Source organism: Oryctolagus cuniculus, chromosome 1, assembly GCF_051225735.1.
Source record: "Oryctolagus cuniculus isolate XC-2025 breed Fujian yellow rabbit chromosome 1, ASM5122573v1, whole genome shotgun sequence".
Taxonomy (NCBI): Eukaryota; Metazoa; Chordata; class Mammalia; order Lagomorpha; family Leporidae; genus Oryctolagus; species Oryctolagus cuniculus.
In genome coordinates, this window is record NC_142867.1 from 232,031,605 (window position 1) to 232,052,356 (window position 20,752).

The 20,752-nt window shown below is 54.2% G+C and overlaps 1 protein-coding gene and 1 long non-coding RNA gene across 4 annotated transcripts in view; one reads left to right on the plus strand and one right to left on the minus strand.

The window, feature by feature from the left end:
- Positions 1-3,051: 3,051 nt before the first annotated feature.
- On the minus strand, positions 3,052-7,263 carry LOC127488583 (uncharacterized). Its single transcript, XR_011382375.1, has 3 exons — positions 6,885-7,263; positions 6,142-6,341; positions 3,052-3,320 (listed from the first exon to the last, which is right to left on the minus strand). It is a non-coding gene; the product is annotated as an uncharacterized LOC127488583 (long non-coding RNA).
- Positions 7,264-7,318: 55 nt separating this feature from the next.
- Positions 7,319-20,752, plus strand: part of GLE1 (GLE1 RNA export mediator) — a 42,648-nt gene continuing 29,214 nt past the window's right edge. The window contains exons 1-3 of one of the 3 annotated variants that reach the window (XM_070057625.2): positions 7,413-7,544; positions 7,990-8,523; positions 18,336-18,557. In XM_070057625.2, the coding sequence (XP_069913726.1) occupies positions 18,354-18,557 (204 nt within the window). In that variant the 5' untranslated portion in view covers positions 7,413-7,544; positions 7,990-8,523; positions 18,336-18,353. Of the gene's footprint in view, positions 7,545-7,989; positions 8,524-18,335; positions 18,558-20,752 lie in introns of all 3 variants that reach the window. The other 2 variants (XR_016225682.1, XM_002722968.6) reach the window with 2 other exon arrangements.

The following is a 20,752-nucleotide window of genomic DNA, read 5'->3' on the forward strand; positions in this document are numbered from 1 at the left end:
CCTGCACCCCAGCTGGGTCTGGGTGACCTCTGAGTGACCTCTCCTGATGAAGAAAGCATCGCTGTGGCTCCTCGGCGTCCAGCCTGGCGTCTCCTGGTGTGGTGACGCCTTCTGTCGCTGGAGCACGGCCTAACCTGTCCCTGCTCTCCTCTCTCCTCTAGGTTGTGCCGTTGAGACTCGGGCACCTGCTGAGGGCAGCGTGCCTCTTCCCTGGGCGTGGACAACAGGTCCCAGGGAAAAGGGAGGACTGTGCTGGGACGTGCCTTCATAAACCAGTCTGTGTTCCTGTCATTTTAGATCGAACATCAGGGGGACAAGCTGGAGATGGCGAGAGAGAAACATCAGGCTTCCCAGAAGGAAAATAAACAGCTGAGTCTGAAGGTGGATGAACTGGAGAGGTTAGAGACACTTGGTCCCATCTCTGTCCTCCTCCTAGGACCTGAGACTTTCAGCCACTTAGCTGCTTTGTGCTTAGTGTGCGGAAGCGTTTGAGGGACTCCAGGCCCTGGATGGTGCTAGGCAGAGCTCAGAGGAAAAGCCGCTTCCATGTCCGTGGTAAGCATTGCGTGTCACAACAGTGATCAGGATCAGGCCACCAGAAGGCACCATGTATCCAAGGCACGCTCGGCCCCGGCCAACCCCGGGCGTGGTTTGGATGGAACAGCCAGGACACTGGGCTGGGGGCAGTGCCCCTCCTTCCTGTGCCCTGTTCTAGGTCATCCTTTCCGGGCCTTTCTGATCGGACTCTTGCCTGTTGCTTATGGATTGTTGGAGGCATCACCCGAGGTAAAAAGACTACCTGTGGGGTCATGAGCCCTGGCCTTGACCCCCAGCCCTGGGGCCTTGAGTGAACCATTTCTTTCCTCTGAATCCCAGTTTTCTCGTCTTGAGCGAGGAGAAAGGCAGGGACCAGGGATCTGGGCTCCAGTGCTGCTGTGAGTCTCCAGGGTGATTCTGGAAAAAGGCTTTGCACAGCTGGCGCCGCAGCTCACTGGGCTAATCCTCTGCCTGCGGCGCTGGCACCCCAGGTTCTAGTCCCGGTCAGGGTGCCAGATTCTGTCCCGGTTGCTCCTCTTCCAGTCCAGCTCTCTGCTGTGGCCCGGGAGTGCAGTGGAGGATGGCCCAAGTACTTGGGCCCTGCACCCCACAGGAGACTAGGAGAAGCACCTGGCTCCGGGCTTTGGATCAGCGCGGTACACCGGCCGCAGCGGCCGTTGGGGGGTGAACCAACGGTAAAGGAAGACCTTTCTCTCTGTCTCTCACTGTCCACTACTCTGCCTGTCAAAAAAAAAAAAAAAAAAAAAAAAAAAAAAAGGCTTAGCACATTTCCTGTTTCCTGGCATGGTTACCGCATATTAAATCTGTGGAAACTAAATGTGGGGCAGGTCAGGTGATACGACCAAGGCCACATAGCTGGTAGCTGGCAAAGCTGCAGCGTAGACTGGGGCTGCCCTCCTCCAGAGCTTGTGCGAGCACTGGTCCCAGCCTGTTTCAGAAGGGCCCGCCTGAGGTTGTAGGAGGCCACGAGCGCCCCACATGGCTCTGCAGCCTGCAGGGAGGCTGGAAGGAGCTGCTCTGCCCTGCCCTGCCCTGCCCTGCCGACCTGGAAAATGCAGTTAGAACTCAGCAAGACTTGCAGCACTCCAGAAGTTGGAAGATGTACTGGCACCGGAAGTGCAGTGGGGAAGTGTGTGTACGTTGGTTTGGCCCTGTCTTTCCCATTGGCTGGCTGCATAAGATGTCAAGCGGCTCAGCTGAAGTCCCTCTGCTGAGAGAGGCGGCAGTGACCGGCAGAAGTTGAGGAGACATGGGTCATGGGGTTGACCTCGGGCCAGGGACTTCCTCTCTTTGGGGTTCAGTCACGCCGTCTCTGAAGCGGGGTTGGTAGTGGCGGCCGTTCCCTGAGCTGCCAGTAGCTGCGTCCCACACTGTTGTCTACCCAGCGCTCCGGCCGCACGGTGCCTCGGCTGCCTTGCTCATCTGCACAGCTCTGGTTTCTTCCCATGGCTCCCTGGAGATCCGTGGCGTGATGAGATCCCCAGGCCAGGGGTTGGCGGCAGCCCCCCTGGCGGGGTGGAGCGAGACAGACAGGGGGCACATACGGGGTCTGACTGAGTGCTTCTGCCTAGGAAACTGGAGGCGACCAGCGCGCAGAATATCGAGTTCCTACAGGTGATTGCTAAGAGGGAGGAGGCCATCCACCAGTCCCAGCTGCGCCTGGAGGAGAAGACGCGGGAATGCGGGTCCCTGGCGAGGCAGCTGGAGAGCGCGATTGAAGATGCCAGGAGGCAGGTCAGTCCCGGCTGCACTGCTCAGCAGCCCTGGGACCTCGGGCAGGTCGCCAGCCTGCTGGAGCCTTGTTCTCCATTTTCTGAGGAACGAACAGGAAGCAGTCCCTGCCTCGTGGGTCTGTGGGAGGGTCAGTGGGTAACTGTCTTGTAGACTCAACTCTTTACGCAGGACAACTACTCGGTGGATCGCTGCCCCCTGGGAACCAGGTTTAGCACTCGTAGGTGGTGACTTGTGCGGTGTCGGGAAGGGGTGGACAAGGCTGGTTGCTGAAGGAGTCCCGGGGTTAACTCCTGTCCCCCGGCGTCAGAGCGCATGTCCCACACTGATGCGCAAGTGCTGTCTGTGAGGCCAGGGAGTGGGCGTGGCCAGACGGCCTTCTCCTGGACAGGTATTCCCTGTGTGAGCTAAGCCGTCCCCACCTCCGGGCCTGCAGGTGGAACAAACCAAGGAGCAGGCGCTTTCCAAGGAGCGAGCAGCCCAGAACAAGATCCTGGACCTGGAGACCCAGCTGAGCAGAGCCAAAACGGAACTCAGCCAGCTGCGGCGGAGCCGAGATGATGTGAGTTGGGCCAGTGGGCAAGAGGCCGGGCAAGGGCAGAGCGGACGGAGGCTTCAGCTCCCTTTGGGGCTGCAGAGCGAGGAGTTTGATAGTCGTTTTATGAATATGACATGGTTTCGGCTTTCCTCACTTTCCTATCCATTGAGGATATTCTAGGTAGATCTCTTTTTATAAATAAAAACAGCTTTATAAGATACAACTTAACGTTCCAAAAAATTTATTTTCATTTTAAATTTTTTAAAAAGATTTATTTATTTGAAAGTCAGAGTTACACAGAGAGAAGGGGAGCCAGAGAGAGATGGAGATCTTCCATCCGCTGGTTCACTCCCCAGATGGTCACAACAGCCAGGGCTGCGCAGATCCGAAGCCAGGAGCCAGGAGCTTCTTCCTGGTCTCCCACGTGGGTGCAGGGGCCCAAGCACAAGCACTTGGGCCATCTTCCACTGCTTTCCCAGGCCATAGCAGAGAGCTGGATTGGAAGTGGAGCAGCTGGGACTCAAACTGGCACCTATATGGGATGTTGGCACTGCAGGCGGCAGCTTTACCTGCTATGCCAGTGCCGGCCTCAAATTTGCATTTTAAATTATACAACTTGGTAGTTTTTAGTACATTCAGAGTTGTGCAATTATCATCACAAGATAATTTCTTTTTACTTTAAAGATTTATTTATTTGAGAGGCAGAGGCAGAGAGAGAGGTCTTCCATCCACTGGTTCACTCCCTAAATGGCCACAACGGCTGGAGCTGGGCTGATCTGAAGCTGGGAGCCAGGAGCTTCTTCCAGGTCTCCCACGTGGGTGCAGGGGCCCAAGGACTTGGGCCTCCCTCCACTGCTTTCCCAGGAGCACCTAGGGAGCTGGATCGGAAGTGGAGCAGCTTGGGAACTAAACCGGTGCCCACATGGGGTGGCGGCGCTGTAGGCGGCAGCTTCACCCTCTGCACCGCAGGGCTGACCCCGCCACGCTGTTCTCTCTCAGGCGGACCGCCGCTACCAGAGCCGGCTGCAGGACCTGAAAGACCGCCTGGAGCAGTCGGAGGGCACCAACCGCAGCATGCAGAACTACGTCCAGTTCCTCAAGTCGTCCTACGCCAATGTGTTTGGGGAGGGGCCTTACACCACCTTCCTGACCAGCTCTCCCATCCGCTCCCGCTCTCCTCCGGCCTGAGGCTGCCTGTCCAGGGCCTGGAGCCCTGCCTGACGCTATGGCACCAGCGGCTGCCAAGCTGTAGCCAGGAAGCCTGTTGGTTTCCCTCCCTCTTGCAGTGAGGAGTGTGGCCAGGGTCTTGTCCTTAGCTCTGGCATGAAGCCCCTGAAGCAGCAGGGGACGAAGCGGGAGGCACTGGGTTTGCTCTCCCTGATGGTGGTGGGCAGACGGGAGTTGGCTTCCTTGACAGGCTTTAAGGGTACTACTGCGCGAGGGTACCGGGCTGTGGGGCTGTAGCTCTCCACGACTTTGCTGAGTCTCTTCCTTGCCCAGGAGCCTGTTGGGCCGGCACTCCTTTCTCCAGTCCCCCAACTCCCATCCTGGTCGGACTCTCTCGGGTGTCCTGAGACCTGCCCCGGGGCGCCCCTCCTGGGCTGTGGGCTCCTTCACTGGCTCTAGCCCACTGCTGCGGGTTCCGAGGCCCCCCTTAGCCCGCGGGAAGCTTCCTTGAGGCCAGTGCCCCAGCCGCTTCCCAGCACACCTCCCAGGGCGTGGGCCCGCTGGGCTGCTGCAGGTGTGACCCCCACCGTACTGAGTTTGTTTTCTCTTTGCCTGGTTTGTTTCTCGGGGGTGCATCGATTCTTGAAATGTTTGTGTGGTTTTACAAAATTTTTTATAATCAGTTATTTAAGGCTCCGTTGGATGATTTTTTGTTGCTTCTAATACCTTTTCTAGAAATGATTAAAATGATTGAGAGCCTGTAAACGTTTTTAAAGTACTTGGCACGTAAAACACGAGGCTTTTTGTTTCATCCCAGCCCAGGCGGTCCTTTCCCTGCGCTCAGCTTCTGGGGACGCAGGGTGCCAGGCGCAGCTCTGTGCTCGGTGCGGGTCACCCGAGTCGTCAGGACAGCACCGGTGTGTACTGCCTTCTTCTTCTTTTTTTAAAGATTTATTTACTTCAAAGAGTTACACACACACACACACACACACACAGAGAGGAGTCTTCCATCCACTGGTTCACTCCCAAGTTGGCTGCAATGGCCTGGAGCTGCACCGATCCGGAGCCAGGAGCCTCCTCTAGGTCTTCTCACGCGGGTGCAGGGGCCCAAGCACTTGGGCAGTCTTCCACCGCTTTCCCCCAGGCCACAGCAGAGAGCCGGATCAGAAGTGGAGCAGCCAGGACTTGAACCAGCGCCCACGTGGGATGCTGGCACTGTAGGCAGTGGCTTTACCGGCTCCACTACAGCGCCAGCCCCATGAATGACCTTTTCAAAAAATATTTATTTGGCAGGCAGACACAGAGATAAGAGGTATCTTCCATCTGCTGGTTCACTCCCCAAATGGCTACAATGGCAGAGGCTGATCCAGGCTCAAGCCAGAAGCCAGGAGCTCCACCCTGGTCTGCCGCATGGGTGCAGGGGTCCAAGCACTTGGGCCATCTTCCATTGCCTTTCCAGATACACCAGGAGGGAGCTGGATTGGAAGTGGAGCAGCCGGGACTCGAACAAGCACCCCTGCGGGATGTTGGCACTGCAGGCCGTGGCTTTAACCCACTGTGCCGCAAGCGCTAGCCCCTACTTTTATTTTTAAAATGTTACCTGGTCTCTGAAATGATGAAATTTTGAGTCATTTTTGTTCACATCTTCCTGTATTTATAAGAACGGATTATTTGGAGAGAAGCGACAAATCTGTACCCTAGCCTTCCATTTTGTCTGGTATCGCCTCAGTCATTCTAACCCAAGCCCAAAACTCCAGGGCTGGGCCAGCGCTGCGGCGCGGCAGGGTAAGCCTCCGCCTGCGGCACTGGCATCTGATGATGGGCACTGGTTCTAGTCGGTCCCGGCTGCTTCAGGGTGGGAGTGGGGCCTTGGGCCCTGCACCTACGTGGGAGACCTGGGGGGGGGGGGGCTCCTGGCTTCAGATCAGTCCAGCTCTGGCCGTTTTGGCCATCTGGGGAGTGAACCAGTGGGTGGAGGACCTCTCTGCTTTTCCCTCTCTCTGTGGCTCTGCCTCTCAAATATGACAGAAGCTCCAGATGATTCTTCTCTGTCCTGCCTCTCCATCCCCTGACCCCCCCCCCCCCCAATCTGGATTTCCAAAACCAGGAACTTCCCCCTCTGCTCCATCACATTTCACAGCACTTACGGCCTCGGTCTTCAGTGTTTCTAAGCAAAGTCATCGTGAACACTGACCAGCCGTCGTCGCCACGGAACTGACCCTGACTCACACCCCTGGAGTACGAGGGACGGGCGGCCGGCCCACCTACAGCAGGTGCGGCAGCCTCACGCGCCACCTCCCCCGGGCACAGCCGGGGCTCCTCCGAACCGTGTCCTCACAAGAACGTCCTGGGAGTTTGTAAAAAGAAATCAGAAGGCGAAAACTGTTAGCGATGCTCCGCTCCAGGGAATCCTCCCTGCCTCACACAGAGCCTGTGCAAATGAGGGGCGCCCCGGGCGGAGCCACGCGCGGGCGCCGTGGCAGGTGCGCCGTGGCCCTGTCGGAGCCACACGTGGGCGCCGTGGCCCTGGCGGCCGTGGCCCTGTCGGAGCCACGCCCGGGCACCGTGGCCCGTGCACCGTGGCCCTGGCCGCCGGGCCGTGCCTAGTCCGCAGGATTCACTCCAGTGGGGTTTTCCAGTCAACTCGCCAGCTCTGTGGCCACCGCCACTTAGCCCGTTTCTAGCCCATTCTCCTCCCCACACCCAAGCCTGTTGGGCCGGCACTCCTTCCTCCAGTCCCCCAACTCCCATCCTGGTCGGACTCTCTCGGGTGTCCTGAGGCCTGCCCCGGGGCGCCCCTCCTGGGCTGGGCTCCTTCACTGGCTCTAGCCCGCCATTGCCACCCGCCATTCCGGTCCCCTCAACCACTAAAAGGCCTGGATTCGCCTACCTCGGACACTTGGCGTCAATGGACGCGTACAAGCGGGACACCCTCCCCACCCCGCACCGCTCTCGGGGGCCATCGCGCGCGCGCCGGGGCCACCGTCTGCTATCCCCGGTCCCCTCTGCCTCTTCCCTCGACGGAGGACGCGGGGTCGCTTTCACTGGTCGGCCATTATGAGTGATGCTGAGCCGAACACACTCAGAACTGCCGGGTCAAGCGGGAACTACGACACCCCCCGGCCGCCCCACACCGGCGAGCAGGGGTCCAGTCTCACCCCTTCTCGGCCGGTGCCCGATTTTCACGCCCAGGACCCCCGCGGCGGGCGAGCCCAGCACGCAGGCGCCCCAGGGCGGGCGGCGCGGGGTGGGGAAGGGCAACCTTGTGCGCAGGCGCGATAGCAGCGCCTCAGTCCCCACCCAGGGGCGGGGCGCTCAGCCGTTGCGGTAGGCGGGCCCTGCTCGGCCTGCGTGCCCCGGAAGCGGAAGTGGATGCCCCTGTCCCGGCGACTGATTGGAGGGCTTGTTTTGTCACAAGCGGCGCCTCCGAGCCGCTGTTCCATGGCGGGCGATGCCGTCCGAGGGCCGCTGCTGGGAGACCCTACAGGCGCTGCGCAGCTCCGACAAAGGTCGCCTGTGCTACGACCGCGACTGGCTTCTGCGGGGCGAGGTGAGCCGCGGCCCCGGAGCCTGGGTCGGCTCTCTGGCCCCGAGTCTCCCCTCGCCCTCGGCGCGCCCTGCGTTGGTTTCGTGGCTCGCGCGTGTGCAGCTTGCTGCCCCGGCCGTTCGGGGAGCTCGCTCGTCCCCACTCGTGGCCCCACGAGGGGCCTGAGCGTCTCCCGTGCTGGGTCTGTGAAGTGGCCGGCTGACCCCGGAAAGTGAGCGGGGCCGTGGTTGTGTGCCTGGCGTTTGCCAAGCCCGGTCCTGGAGGGAGGGGCGGTGGAGGTGGTTAGGGCAGGGCCCTGGCTCCCGAGGCCCCGGTGGTCGCCCTACAGGTAGGGAGCACGCTCTCCTCCCTTCAGGCGCCCTCCCACGTCTCGGGTGGTCTAGGAGAGTGCGTGCCTTAGATTCTAGAGGGAGCCTGCCAGCCAGCATGGGTCTGTCTCGTGTTTCAGACCAGCAGACGACGGTCGTGCATCAAGAAGTATACGTATTTATGTATTTGAAAGGCAGAGAGAGGGAGAAACACAGACGTCGCCCGTCTGGTGGTTAACTTCGTAATGCCCTGACGTGGGGCTGGGCCAGGCTGCAGCCCGGAGTCCGCGTCTCCGAGGTGGAGGACTGGGACCCAGGCTCACCTGCGGCCTTGCAGAGGGCGCATCAGCGGGAAGTCGGAGCCAGGCAGCGGTGGGGCCGCATCTCAGCCAGCCGAGCGAGGCCGTGTGCCTCGCCACAGCCGCCGAGGAGGCACGCAGACAGCAGCGCGTCGCAAGGCGGGCACGCCAGCCCGGTGGTCACGTCGGCGTCGTCCAGCTCCCTCCCGTGGTTCATCCTTCCCCGTCATCACGGGGCGCGTCCAGAGGCGCACCAGTGTCTCTGTCCTCAGACCAGCGCCCTCTTGCCTTAGCCTTGTCGATGTTGGCCGCCTGAATCCGTCCCCTTCATCAGACCTCAGATGTGTTTGTGTCCGTCTGCCTGGCTCTTACCTCGTGAGTTGGCGTTTGCCTGACCTCACTCTGCCACCCACTGTTAGCTTGAGGGTTGGTGCCGCTAAGATGGTGGAGACGCAGTACAGCTGCGGGCCTTTGGGAGGTGATTGGATTGATTGTTTTTAAAGGTTATTTATTTATTTAGAAGAAAAAGTTACAGAGAGGCAGAGAGAGAGATCTGTCCGCTGGTTCACTCCCCAAATGGTCACAACGTCCGTCCGGAGCTTCCTCCGGGTCTCCCACGCGGGGGCAGGGGCCCAAGGACCTGGCCATCTCCACTGCTTCCCCAGGCCACAGCAGAGAGCTGGACAGAAGTGGAGCAGAGGGACTGATGATGCCAGCACTGCAGGCAGCAGCTTTACCCGCTGTGCCACAACGCCGGCCTCTGATTCGGTTTTGAAGGTGGAGCCCGTGATTAATTTTGGTGGCTTTAGAAAAGGCCGTAGATGGAGACCTTGCCGTGTGGTGCTCTGGGTCACCTTGGGGCTCTGCCGGCAGGAAGGCTGTCACCAGGGTAGAGCCCAGCACTCTGGCCTCCGTAAACCTCCCTCCTCTCCTTCATAGGCTGTCTCGGGTTTTTTGTTACAATAACAAAAAGCTGACAGCGTTCTGTACAGAAGGGCCTTATTTTCTCCCTGGGACTCGGGCTCTAATTTTACTCAGTGAGCTGTGATCCAGTACAACCTGTTGGATTTCTTTTTAAGTTTTTGTTTATTTGTTTATTTATTTATTTGAAAAAGGGAAAGAGACAGCCCGTCCATCTGCTGGTTCACTTCCCGTGTGCCTGCAAGAGCTGGGGCTGGCCAGGCTGAAGCCAGGAGCCAGAAACTCCCAGCACAGTCTCCCACTTGGGTGGCAGGAGCCCACGTACTTGAGGCGTCACCTGCTGCCACCCAGCGAGCCCCTTAGCAGGAAGCTGGATCAGAAGCACAAAGTAGCTGAGAATCCACGTCAGGCACTAGCGTGACAAGTGGACATTCCCACTGGTGGCTTGACTGAACCACAAGCCCACCCCCAATGGCTATCTTTATTTTATATGTCCCAGATTTAGCCAGTGGCAACCGCTTGTAGGTTGACTTTTGGGTCCCTTTGGCATGTTTTCATCATTCGTTGGCATTTCTTCTATTTATTTGTTTGTACAACACAGTGTCCCAGATCCAAGTAATATTTTCCCTGTCTCAGCCCCAGAAACGCTGTATCTCTGAAGGGCCGGATTGGTTTCAGGTGGAGGATGGTGTTTCTGTACCTCCATCAGAACTCGGGGTGCTCACTGTTGCCTGGGGACCGTTGCTTCGGGGCCTTCTCCGTGGGTTGCGCTTAGAAATGTATGTGTATGGATTTATGTCTACACGTCTACATCTAACACGCATGCTGATAAATGTGTGTATGTATTTAGACTTACTTATTGGGGCCAGCATTGTGGCACAGTGAGTTAAGCTGCGGCCTGTGACGTTAGCATCCCATGTGGGATTTTCCACTTGTGATCCAGTTCCCTGCTTAGCTGCCTGGGGAAGGAGCAGTGGTGGTCCAAGTATCTGGGGCCCTGCACCCCCGTGGGAGACCTGGCTTCAGTCTAGCCCAGCCCTGGCTGTTGCAGCCATTTGAGGAGTGAACTAGTGCGTGGAAGATTCCCTCCCCCGCTCCCTGAAACTGCCTTTTGGATAAAATAAATGTTTTAGTTTTTATTTATTTATTTTTAAAGATTTTTATTTATTTGAGAGGTAGAGTTACAGACAGTGAGAGGGAGAGACAGAGGTCTTCCACCCGCTGGTTTACTCCCCAGATGGCCGCAGAGGCCAGAGCTGCAACAGTCCGAAGCCAGGAGCTTCTTCCAGGTCTCTCACGCGGGTGCAGGGGCCCAGGGACTTGGGCCATCTTCCACTGCTTTCGCAGGCCACAGGAGAGAGTTGGATTGGAAGAGGAACAGCCGGGACTAGAACTGGTTCCCACATGGGGATGCCGGCACTGCAGGCGGCGGATTAACCCACTGTACCACAGCACCAGCCGCTAAAATAAATGTTTTTAGAAAAAGATTTATTTTATTTGAAAGGCAAACAGAGAGAGATCTTTTTTACAAATTAATTTTTTTTATTATTTATTTGAAAGAATTACAGAGAGAGACAGAGACAGGTATCTGCCATCCACTGGTTCACTTTCTAAATAGCCTCAATGGCTGGGGCTGGGCCAGGCCGAAGCCAGAAACAGGAGCTTCTTCCTGGTCTCTCACGTGGGTGCAGGGACCCAAGTCCCTGGGCCGTCCTCCGCTGCTTTCTCAGGCACATTAGCAGGGAGCTGGATTGGAAGTGGAGCAGCCGGGACTCAAACCAGTGCCAATACGGGATGCTGTTGTTGCAGGCAGCGGCTTTACCTGCTATGCCACAGCACCGCCGAATTGGATCTTCCATCTGCTGATTCGCTCCCCAAATGGCTGCAACTGCCGGCTGTAGCTCAGTCACGCCGAAGCCAGGAGCGAGGCACTCCACCTGGGTCTCCCACGTGGGTGACAGGGGCCCAAGGACTTGAACTGTTTTCTGCTGCCTTCCTATGCGTGTTAGCAGGAAGTGAGATTGGAAGCAGAGCAGCCGGGACAGTAGCAGTCCGATCTGGGGTGTGTGTTACCTGTAACCACTTCTCTGTGTGTGTGTGCATATGTATGCTAAGATCATGAGTTCATACCCATGACCTCACAATCCAGGACCTCAGGTTCTTCCTGGGTGTCCCCATCCGTGTTTGCGAACGTGTCCTCCGACAGTGAGCAGTTTGGCTTCTGTTAATCTCAGGACTTACAGTACTGAGCAGCCCTTAGCAGCACTTATACTGTAGAGCAGAAATGTCGGTATTTTGCTTATTTAGCCCCTAATCACTCTGGAGGTTTTCCCCACAACCTTCTCTGCATCTCCACATCCCTTCCCCCAGCCTTCTCAAATCCAACACTGCTTTGCCAGCTCCTTGTAAGCACTTCTCACTTCCTCCTACAACAAAAGATGCATTTTTCCAGCCCCAGCCCTGGATCCACCTTCCCGGCAAGGATTCCTGGTTTCCTTTAGGGTGGAACCGAGCTCTGCTGGAGCTGCTGCCAGGGGTGTCACACTCGGGCACTGCGTCTGTTTCTACAGGCAGCCAAAACCGGGAGTTCCTCGTGGAATCTGCTCTCTAGAACTCTCCGGTTTGTTCTGTTCTCTCCCATTCCTTCCTCTCACGAGGAGAATTCTGGCTCCTGTATCCACAGGGTATGTATTTTGCAACCCTAGAGATCACGGAATATGATTTTTGCCTTTTGGAATGTAGAATGCCTCTGTGAAAAACAAATCTCCCTAGGATTCAGTATTTGTTAACAGTTTTGTCTTCACTCTGAAAGTGTATAGACAGAACCCGCATTTAAAAGATATTTAGGGGGCCCCAGAGTTGTAGCACAGCTGATTAAGCCGGTCACCCACATCCAATTCGAGTCCCAGCTGCTCCACTTACAATCCAGGTCCTGGCTAATGCATCTGGGAAGGCAGCAGATGCTGACCCACGTGGGAGACCTGGATGGAGTTCCCTGCTCCTGGCTTTGGCCTGGCCCAGACCTGGCTGTTTTAGCCATTTGGGAAGTGAACCAAATGATGGAAGATCGATCTCTTTCTCTCTTGTGTCTCCCTTCCTCCTGCTCTGTAACTCTGCCTATCAAATCTCTTTTTTAAAAAAGATTGATTTATTTATATGAAAGGCAGAGGGAGAGAGGGAGAGGGAGGGAGGGAGAGGGAGAGAGGGAGAGAGGGAGAGAGAGAGAGAGAGAGAACTTCCCTTGCTGGTTCACTCTAAATGGCCACAACAGTGGGGGCTAAGGCCAGAGTGAAACCAGGAGCTTCATCCCTGGCTCCCACTTGGGCCATCTTCCACTGCTTTCCCAGGTGCATTACCAGGGAGCTGGATTGGAAGTGGAGCAGCCGGGACTTGAATTGGCGCTCACATGGGATGCCTTTACCCATTATGCCACAGCGCCAGCCCCTCACTTGTTTTTGATTTTGTACTTACGGTTTTATTCTCCCACCTTTGCTGATTTTGGTTATTTTATTTTGAATATGTGAAGCATTACTATGATTATAAGATCAGGGAGCAGGTGTTGTGGCATAGCAGATAAAGCTACCAGCCGTAATGCTGGCATCCCATACAGGTACCAGGTCACGTCCCTGATGCTCCACTTTGATCCAGTGCCCTGCTAATGGCCTGTGAAAAGCAGCAGCAGATGGCCCAAGCGTTGGATCCCTGCCCCAATGTGGGAGACCCGGGTGAAGATCCTGGCTCTGGCATTAGATTGGCTCAGTCCTGACCATTGCAGCCATCTGGAGAGTGAACCAGCAGATGGAAGGTCTCCCTCTCTCTCTCTCTCTCTGCCTGTTGCCTCCTTCTCCCTCTCTCTATATAACTCTGACTTTCAAATATATAAATAAATCTTTATATAATATATACAAATATATATAATATATATATTTTTATAAAATCGGGGCCAGCGTTGTGGCACAGTGGGTTAAGCCATGCTCGCATGCAGTGCTGGCATCCCATATAGGAGTGCTAGTTCCAGTTCTGGAGTTCTCTGCTAATGTACTTGGGAAAGAAACTGGAAGGTGGCCCAAATTTTTGGGTCCTGCAACCCACGTGGGAGACCTAGATGGAAATCCTGGCTCCTGGCTTTGGCCTGGCCCAGCCCCAGCTGTTGTGGCTGTTTGGGGAGTGAACCAGCAGATGGAAGAGCTATTTCTGTCTGTGTTTCTGTTACTGCCTGTCAAATAAATCTTTTTAGAATACCATAAAGCCGGGAGCTGGGAACTCGATCAGGGTCTACCACGTGGTGGGGGAGGATCACTTGATGTCTCCCAGGATGCACCCCCCCCCCCAAGATTTATTTATTTGAAAGGCAGAGTTCGGAGAGACAAAGAGGTCTTCCATTTACTGATACACTCCCCAGATGGTCTTAACAGCTGGGGCTGGGCCAGGACAAAGCCAGGAGCTTCTTCAGGGTCTCCCATTTGGGTGCAGGGTTCCAAGTCCCTGGGCCATCCTCTGCCACTTTCCTAGGCACATTAGCAGGGAGCTGGATTGGTAGTGAAACAGCTGGGACTTGAACCGGCGCCCACAGGGATGCCAGCACTGCAGACAGTGGCTTAACCCACTGCACCACAGCACCGGTCCCTGGAGCCAGGGCTTAAATCCAGGTCTTCTGATGTGCGAAGTGAGCATCTGGCTGGTATCTTAACTGTTAATATTTTGGGCTGTTCTACTGTTCTAGATAATTCTTTGTTAGGGTTGGGAGAGGGGGCTGCTGATGTGTGCACTGTAGCATGTTGAGTAGCATCTCTGGCCTCCTCCCACTAGGTGCTGGTAGCACCCATCAGGTTGTAGCCGTTGAAGCCTCTCCAGTTCCTGCCAGATGTCCATAGGGAGTAGGCTTGGCCCTGCTTGAGACGTCCTGATCTAGACAAAACAAGGTTTGTGGTTGCTGTGTACCTACTATGTGCCAGGTGTGGTTCTAGGTTCTTCAAGTGTGGTACTTCCCCTCCCAGAACCTTTTGAGGTGGAGCCTTTGTTATCGCTTTAGAAGTAAAGAAGCTGAGGCCGCGGCTCACTAGGCTAATCCTCCGCCTTGTGGCGCTGGCACACCGGGTTCTAGTCCCGGTCGGGGTGCCAGATTCTGTCCCGGTTGCCCCTCTTCCAATCCAGTTCTCTGCTATGGCCCGGGAGTACAGTGGAGGATGGCCCAGGTGCTTGGGCCCTGCACCCCATGGGAGACCAGGATAAGCACCTGGCTCCTGACTTCAGATCAGCGCGGTGCGCCGGCCGCAGTGCACCAGCCGCAGCGGCCATTGGAGGGTGAACCAACGGCAAAGGAAGACCTATCTCTCTCTCTCTCTCTCACTGTCCACTCTGCCTGTCAAATAAATAAATAAATAAATAAATAAAATAAAAAAATAAAAAGCTGAGGCCAGAGAGAGTGACCTCACCTGTGGGTACCCGGGTTGGTGGCATACAGAGGAGATTCAAATTAGGGAGGAATGGCTCCAAGCTCAGTGCTCTTGGTCACTGTTAGCCTGTTTCTCCACATTTCCTATTAGTGCCGATTTCCTGACCCGAATAAAATCCCCAGCAAGAATTTGCTGTGTACTTTAACCACGGTTGAATGGTGTAAGGATTGGTGTGAAGCAGTGCACACAAGAGTTAACTGGTAAGCCGGCGCCGCGGCTCAACAGGCTAATCCTCCGCCTAGCGGCGCCGGCACACCGGGTTCTAGTCCCAGTCGGGGCGCCGGATTCTGTCCCGGTTGCCCCTCTTCCAGGCCAGCCCTCTGCTGTGGCCAGGGAGTGCAGTGGAGGATGGCCCAGGTGCTTGGGCCCTGCACCCCATGGGAGACCAGGAAAAGCACCTGGCTCCTGGCTCCTGCCATCGGATCAGCGCGGTGTGCCGGCCGCGGTGGCCATTGGAGGGTGAACCAACAGCAAAAGGAAGACCTTTCTCTCTGTCTCTCTCTCTCTCTCACTGTCCACTCTGCCTGTCAAAAAAATAAAATAAAAAAAAAAAAAGAGTTAACTGGTATAGCTGGTCAAGTTGTCGACACTTGTACTGGAGAGTCTCTGGGCCTTGTGTTATAGTCCCTGTTATAAATCCCACTTTATCTATGTCGTTGGCCTGGGAAAGCAGTAGAAGATGGCCCAAGGCCTGCACCCATGTGGGAGACCCGGAAGAGGCTCCTGGTTCCTGGCCTTGGATGATCCCAGCTCTGGCCATTGTGGCCATTTGGGGAGTGAACCAGCAGATGAAGACCTTTCTCTCTCTGTCTCTCTCTGTCTCTCTCTGCCTCTCCTCTTTGTGTAACTCTGACTTGCAAATACATAAATAAATATTTAAAAAAAAAAAAAAAAGCCCAAATGCTTCCTGCACCTGCATGGAAGACCTGGAAGAAACTCCTGGCTCCTGGCTTCGGATCAGCGTAGCTCCAGCTGTTGCAGCCATTTGGGGAGTGAACCAGTGGATGGAAGACCTCTCTTTCTCTGCCTCTGCCTCTCTGTAACTCTGCCTTTCAAATAAATAAATAAATCTTTTTGGGAAAATAAAAAGGTATATATTGGGGCTGGTGCTGTGGTGTAGCAGGTAAAGCTGCCATCTCATATGGGCGCCAGTTCGAGTCCCAGCTGCTCCACTTCTAGTCTAGCTCTCTTCTGTGGCCTGGGAGGGCAGTGGAGGATGGCCCAAAACCTTAGGCCCTGCACCTGCGTGGGAGGCCTAGAAGAGACTCCTGACTCTTGGCTTCGGATCGGCACATCTCTGGCCGTTCAGGCCATCTGGGAAGTGAACCAGAGGGTGGAAGACCTCTCCCTCCCCCCACAATGTCTCTCTCTCTGCTGTCTATAACTCTGCCTTTCAAATAAATAAATCTTAAAAAGAGATGTATAAATGTATGTATGTGTGTGTTTATATATATATATATATATATATATATATATATATCTGCCCAGCTGCTCCACTTCTGATCCAGCTCCCTGTTTATGCACCTGGGAAAGCAGCCAAAGATGACCCAAGGGTTTAGGTCCCTGCCACCCATGTGGAAGACCCAGAAGAAACTCCTGGTTTCTGGCTTTGGGTTTTCCCGGCTCTGGTTACTCCCCAGTTGGCCACAACAGCTGGGGCTGGGCCAGGCTGAATCCAGGAGCCTCTCCCAGGTCTTCCACATGAGTGCAGGGCCCCAATTACTTGAGCTCTCCTCTGCTACTTTCCCAGGCTCATTAGCAGGGAGCTGGATTGGAAGTGGAGCAGCCAGGACTGGCACTGTATGGGATGCCAGCACTGTAGGTAGAAGCTTAGCCTTCTACACTACAGCCCCAGTCCTGAGGCATTTGTTTTTATTTTGCATAGTTGTAATCATATTGGATTTAAACTATTTTGGGGGTCCAGCATTGTGGCATAGTGGGTAAGACCTCTGACACCGGCATCCCATGTGGGCACCAGTTCAAGTCTGGGCTGTTCCACTTCTTTTCTTTTTTTAAGATTTATTTATTTATTTGAAAGTCAAGAGTTACACAGAGAGAGAAGGAGAAGCAGAGAGAGAGGTCTTTTATTCGTTGGTTCACTCCTTAATTGGCCGCAACAGCCAGAGCTGCGCTGATCTGGAGCCAGGAGCCAGGAGCCAGGAGCTTCCTTCGGGTCTTCCCACACAGATGCAGGGGCCCAAGGACTTGGATCATCTACTGCTGCTTTTCCAGACCATGGCAGAGAGCTGGATCGGAAGTGGAGCAGCTAGGACTCAAACCGGCGCCCATGTGGGATGCTGGCATTGCAGGTGGCAGCTTTACCCACTACACCACAGTGTGGCCCTGGCTGCTCCACTTCTAATCTGGGTTCCTGCCCATGGGCTGGGATAAGCAGCAGAATATAGCCCAAGTGCTTGGACCCCTGACACCTATGTGGGAGACCTGGAAGAGGCTCCTGGCTCCTGGCTTTGGGTTGGCCCATATCAGGCCATTTTAGTCTTCTGGGGAGTGAACCAACGGATGGAAGATCTCTTTTCTCTTTCTCCTCCTTCTCTGTCTCCCTCTCTCTTTGTAACTCTTACTTTCAAATAAATCTTTAAAAAGCTTTTTTTTTTAATCTCAAGTATATTAAATAGGATTCAATATTTTTTATTAAAACTTTTTTAAACGTGAGAGACAGAAATTGTCCATTCATTGGCTTACTCCCCAAATGCCTATGATGGCTGGGCTGAGGCTGAAGCCTAGGAAGGAGCTGGGAATTTAATCCATGTCTCCCACTTGGGTGGCAGGAATCCAATTACTTGAGCCACCACTGCTGACCACTCCCAGGGTCTGTACATTAGCAGGAAGCTGGTGTCAGGAGCTGGAGCCAGGAACCAAACCCAGATACTCCACTGTGAGATAACGAGATGCAGGCGTCCTGCCCAGCAGTTCCCCACCCTCATTATCAGTGTTGCTAAATGACTGGTATTCCATTGACTGTGCTCTAATCTACCCCAGCGCTTTAGATTGCTTTCAGATTTGTGTGTTGTTCATCTATCAGTGAATGTTCTATTAGCAAGTCCTGTGTGTGTGTATGTGGCTATAGCTATACAAAACAGGGACTTTTTAGGGGAATTGGCTCACCCATGTATGGCAGCTGGGAAGTCAGTGACATGCTTGCAGCCTGGAGATCCTGGGTTGCTGGTGGCGTGGCTCAGTCCTACTTCAGAAAGCCAAGGAGATAACTCTCAGCTCAAGGCTGAAAGCCCTGGTACCAGCAAGGGGGCCACTGCTGTGACAGCTCGAAGTCCCAAGGCCACAAGTCGAGTTCTGATGTGCGAGGCGGGAGTTAAGCCAATCCCCATTTTCAGAACAAGAGACCAGTTCACCCTCTGGATGTACTGTCTCCAGGTCTTCACACTGTACCTACCCACTCCAGTGCCTGGTCTTCCCACCTGGTTCACCGGGACTCACAAGCTAGTGTCATTTGGAAACACCCTCAGAAACACACCCTAAGTAAAGCCTTCCAGGTTTGTAGGTGTTCCTCCAGTCAAGGTGACACCCAGAATTACCCCGTGTAGCTCCCTGCTCTGTTGTTAGTTGTCCAGCCTGATTTTCCGTAGGATAGCAGACCAGGGTCATTACGTGCTGGACAGGGCTTGACGGGGTTGAGAACGCACTGAACTTTCTTTTCATCTCTGACTGATAATACCATCACTCCGAGTTTTGGTATGGATTTATTATCCCTTAGGCCTTCAGGAAGGCGTGCCGTGGATTGCACTGGCCAGCTGACAAGCGAGCTGGGCCTGACCATCTTCCTCTTCGCAGGATGTGTTGGAAGAATGTATGTCTCTTCCCAAGCTGTCTCCTTACTCCGGATGGGTGGTCGATCACGTTCTACCCCACACGCAAGAGAACCCACCTGGCTCTGAGACTTCACCCACCTCTGGACCCGCCTCAGCCCTAGACCCACCCCCGTCCGTTTCCAGGTCTTCTGTCAGAAGCTCTGCCTTCTCCTCAGCCTCCCCCACGACACCAGAGGGGGTCCAGGTAAGGTTCGGACCAACCTGGGACCAGGGCGTGGTGGCCGCACAGTCGAGGTGTTGATGTTATTAAACGACCTGGGGATGTGATGGTTGCTTCTCGTTGCAGCCGCCTGTAGGGACTGTGAAGACACAGAAAGCCGCCTCTCCATTGTTAGCACCAAGAATAGTAATTGACGTTGTGGGCAGTTGGGTTTTTTCCCTCATGAAGGTTATTGGTGGCTCCTGGAAGGCTTAGAATAAAAATGACCCCTGCTCTTAAGATGTACCTTGTCACGGTTCTGTGCTTTCACCTTATTGCTGCCTCTTTTGTCCCTGCTTTTGTTTCTTTGTTTCTCTCACTTAAAAACAGTTACATTATTACTTCTGGTGCTTTTTTTTGTACATTTCTAGAGGTAGTTTGTGTATTTGTAAATATACAAAAGCATATATTCTTCATTTTTTTAATGATGGTAGTGGAATATACTGTTGGATACTTTATTCTTTAAATTTTTTTGACAATATGTCTTGAAAATCACTTTTTAAAGAAAGATTTATTTATTTGAAAGAGTTAGAGAGATATCTGCCATCCTCTGGTTTGCTCCCCAGATGGCCACAGTGACCTGGGATGGGCCAGGCCGGAGCCAGGAGCTTCATCTGGGTCTCCCACATGGGTGCAGGGGTCCAGACACTTGGGCCATCTGCTGCTGTTTTTCCCAGACCCTTAGCAGGAAGAGCTGGATCAGAAGTAGAGTGACGAACATGAATCGGTGCTCATAATATGATGCCGACATTGCAGGCGTTGGCTTACCCCACTGCACTGCAGTGCCAGCCCCTCTGCCCAGTGTCTTGAGAAGTCACCACCACACTGTTTTCCACAGCAGCTGCTGCTGCACTGTTTGACCTTCCCACCAGCAGTGCACAAAGGTTCCAGTTTTTCCATTTTTTTTTTTTTTTTAATTTGCTTGAAAGGCTGAAAGACACAGAGGTCTCCTTTCTGCTGGTTCACTTCCCAAATACCTGCAACAGCTAGGGCTGGGCCAGGTGGAGGCCAGCAGCCTGAACTCAGCCGGTATCTCCCACTTGAGTGGCGTGAACCCAAATACTTGAATTATCGCCTGCTGCCTCCCAGGAAGCAGGTTAGCAAGAAGCTGGAATCTGGAGGCCAAGTCAGCACCCCCACCCAGGCACTCCAGTGTGGGACTCAGGAAGTTCTGGGTGCTGCCTTCACCCCTGCACCAAACCCCCACCCCTCTCCATATTCTTGCAACATTTGTTGTTTTGTGTTCTTCTTCTCCTTTTTTTTTTTTTTTTTTTTTTTTTTTTTTTTTTTTTTAATTATTTAGTTGAAAGGCAGAGTTACAGAGAGAGAGATCTCTGTCCATTGATTTGCTCCCCAAATAGCCACAGTATCCAGGGCTGGGTCAGACCCAAGCCAGGAGCCGGAACTCCATTCAGGTCTCCAGTGTTAGGTGCAGGGACCCAAGCTCTGGGGCCAGCCTCTGCTGCTCTCCCAGGCGTGTCAGCAGGAGCCGATCATGAGTGGAGCAGCTGGGACTTGAACCGGCGCCATGTGGGATGCTGGCGCTGCAGGAGGCAACTTAACTCCCTGTGCCACAGTGCCAGCCCCTCACCCTTCCCCTCTATTTTTTAGAGATTTGTTTATTTTTTATTTGAAAGGCAGAATTTCAGGGAGAGACAGAGAGAGAGGGAGATCTTCTGTCTGCTGGTTTATTCCCTAAATGGCCACGATGGCTGGTGCTGGACCAGTCTAAAGCTAGGAACCAGAAGTTTCTTTCGGGTCTCCCATGTGGATGCTGAGGCCCAAGCACTTGGGCCGTTCTCTGCTGCTTTTCCCGGGTGCATTAGCAGGGAGCTGTATCAGAAGTGCAGCAGCCGGAACTTGAACTGGCGCCCATATGAGACGCGTAACCTACTGTGCCACAGTGCTGTTCCCTCCCTATCTTTTTAAATCATCGTAGTAAATATGATGTAAAATTTCACTATGGTTTTGACTTACGCTTGCCTAGTGATTAGTGATGTTGCGCTTCTTTTCATGTGCTTATTGGCCATTAGTATATCATCTGTGGAGAAGTGTTACTCCTGATAAATAGAAACTCACTCTGTGATAAATAACCTTAAAAGGCATTATGAGATGATCATTCACTTTATAAAAGAGTACATGGTTCTTTTCATGGAGGATTTATAAAGAGCTCTTAACAG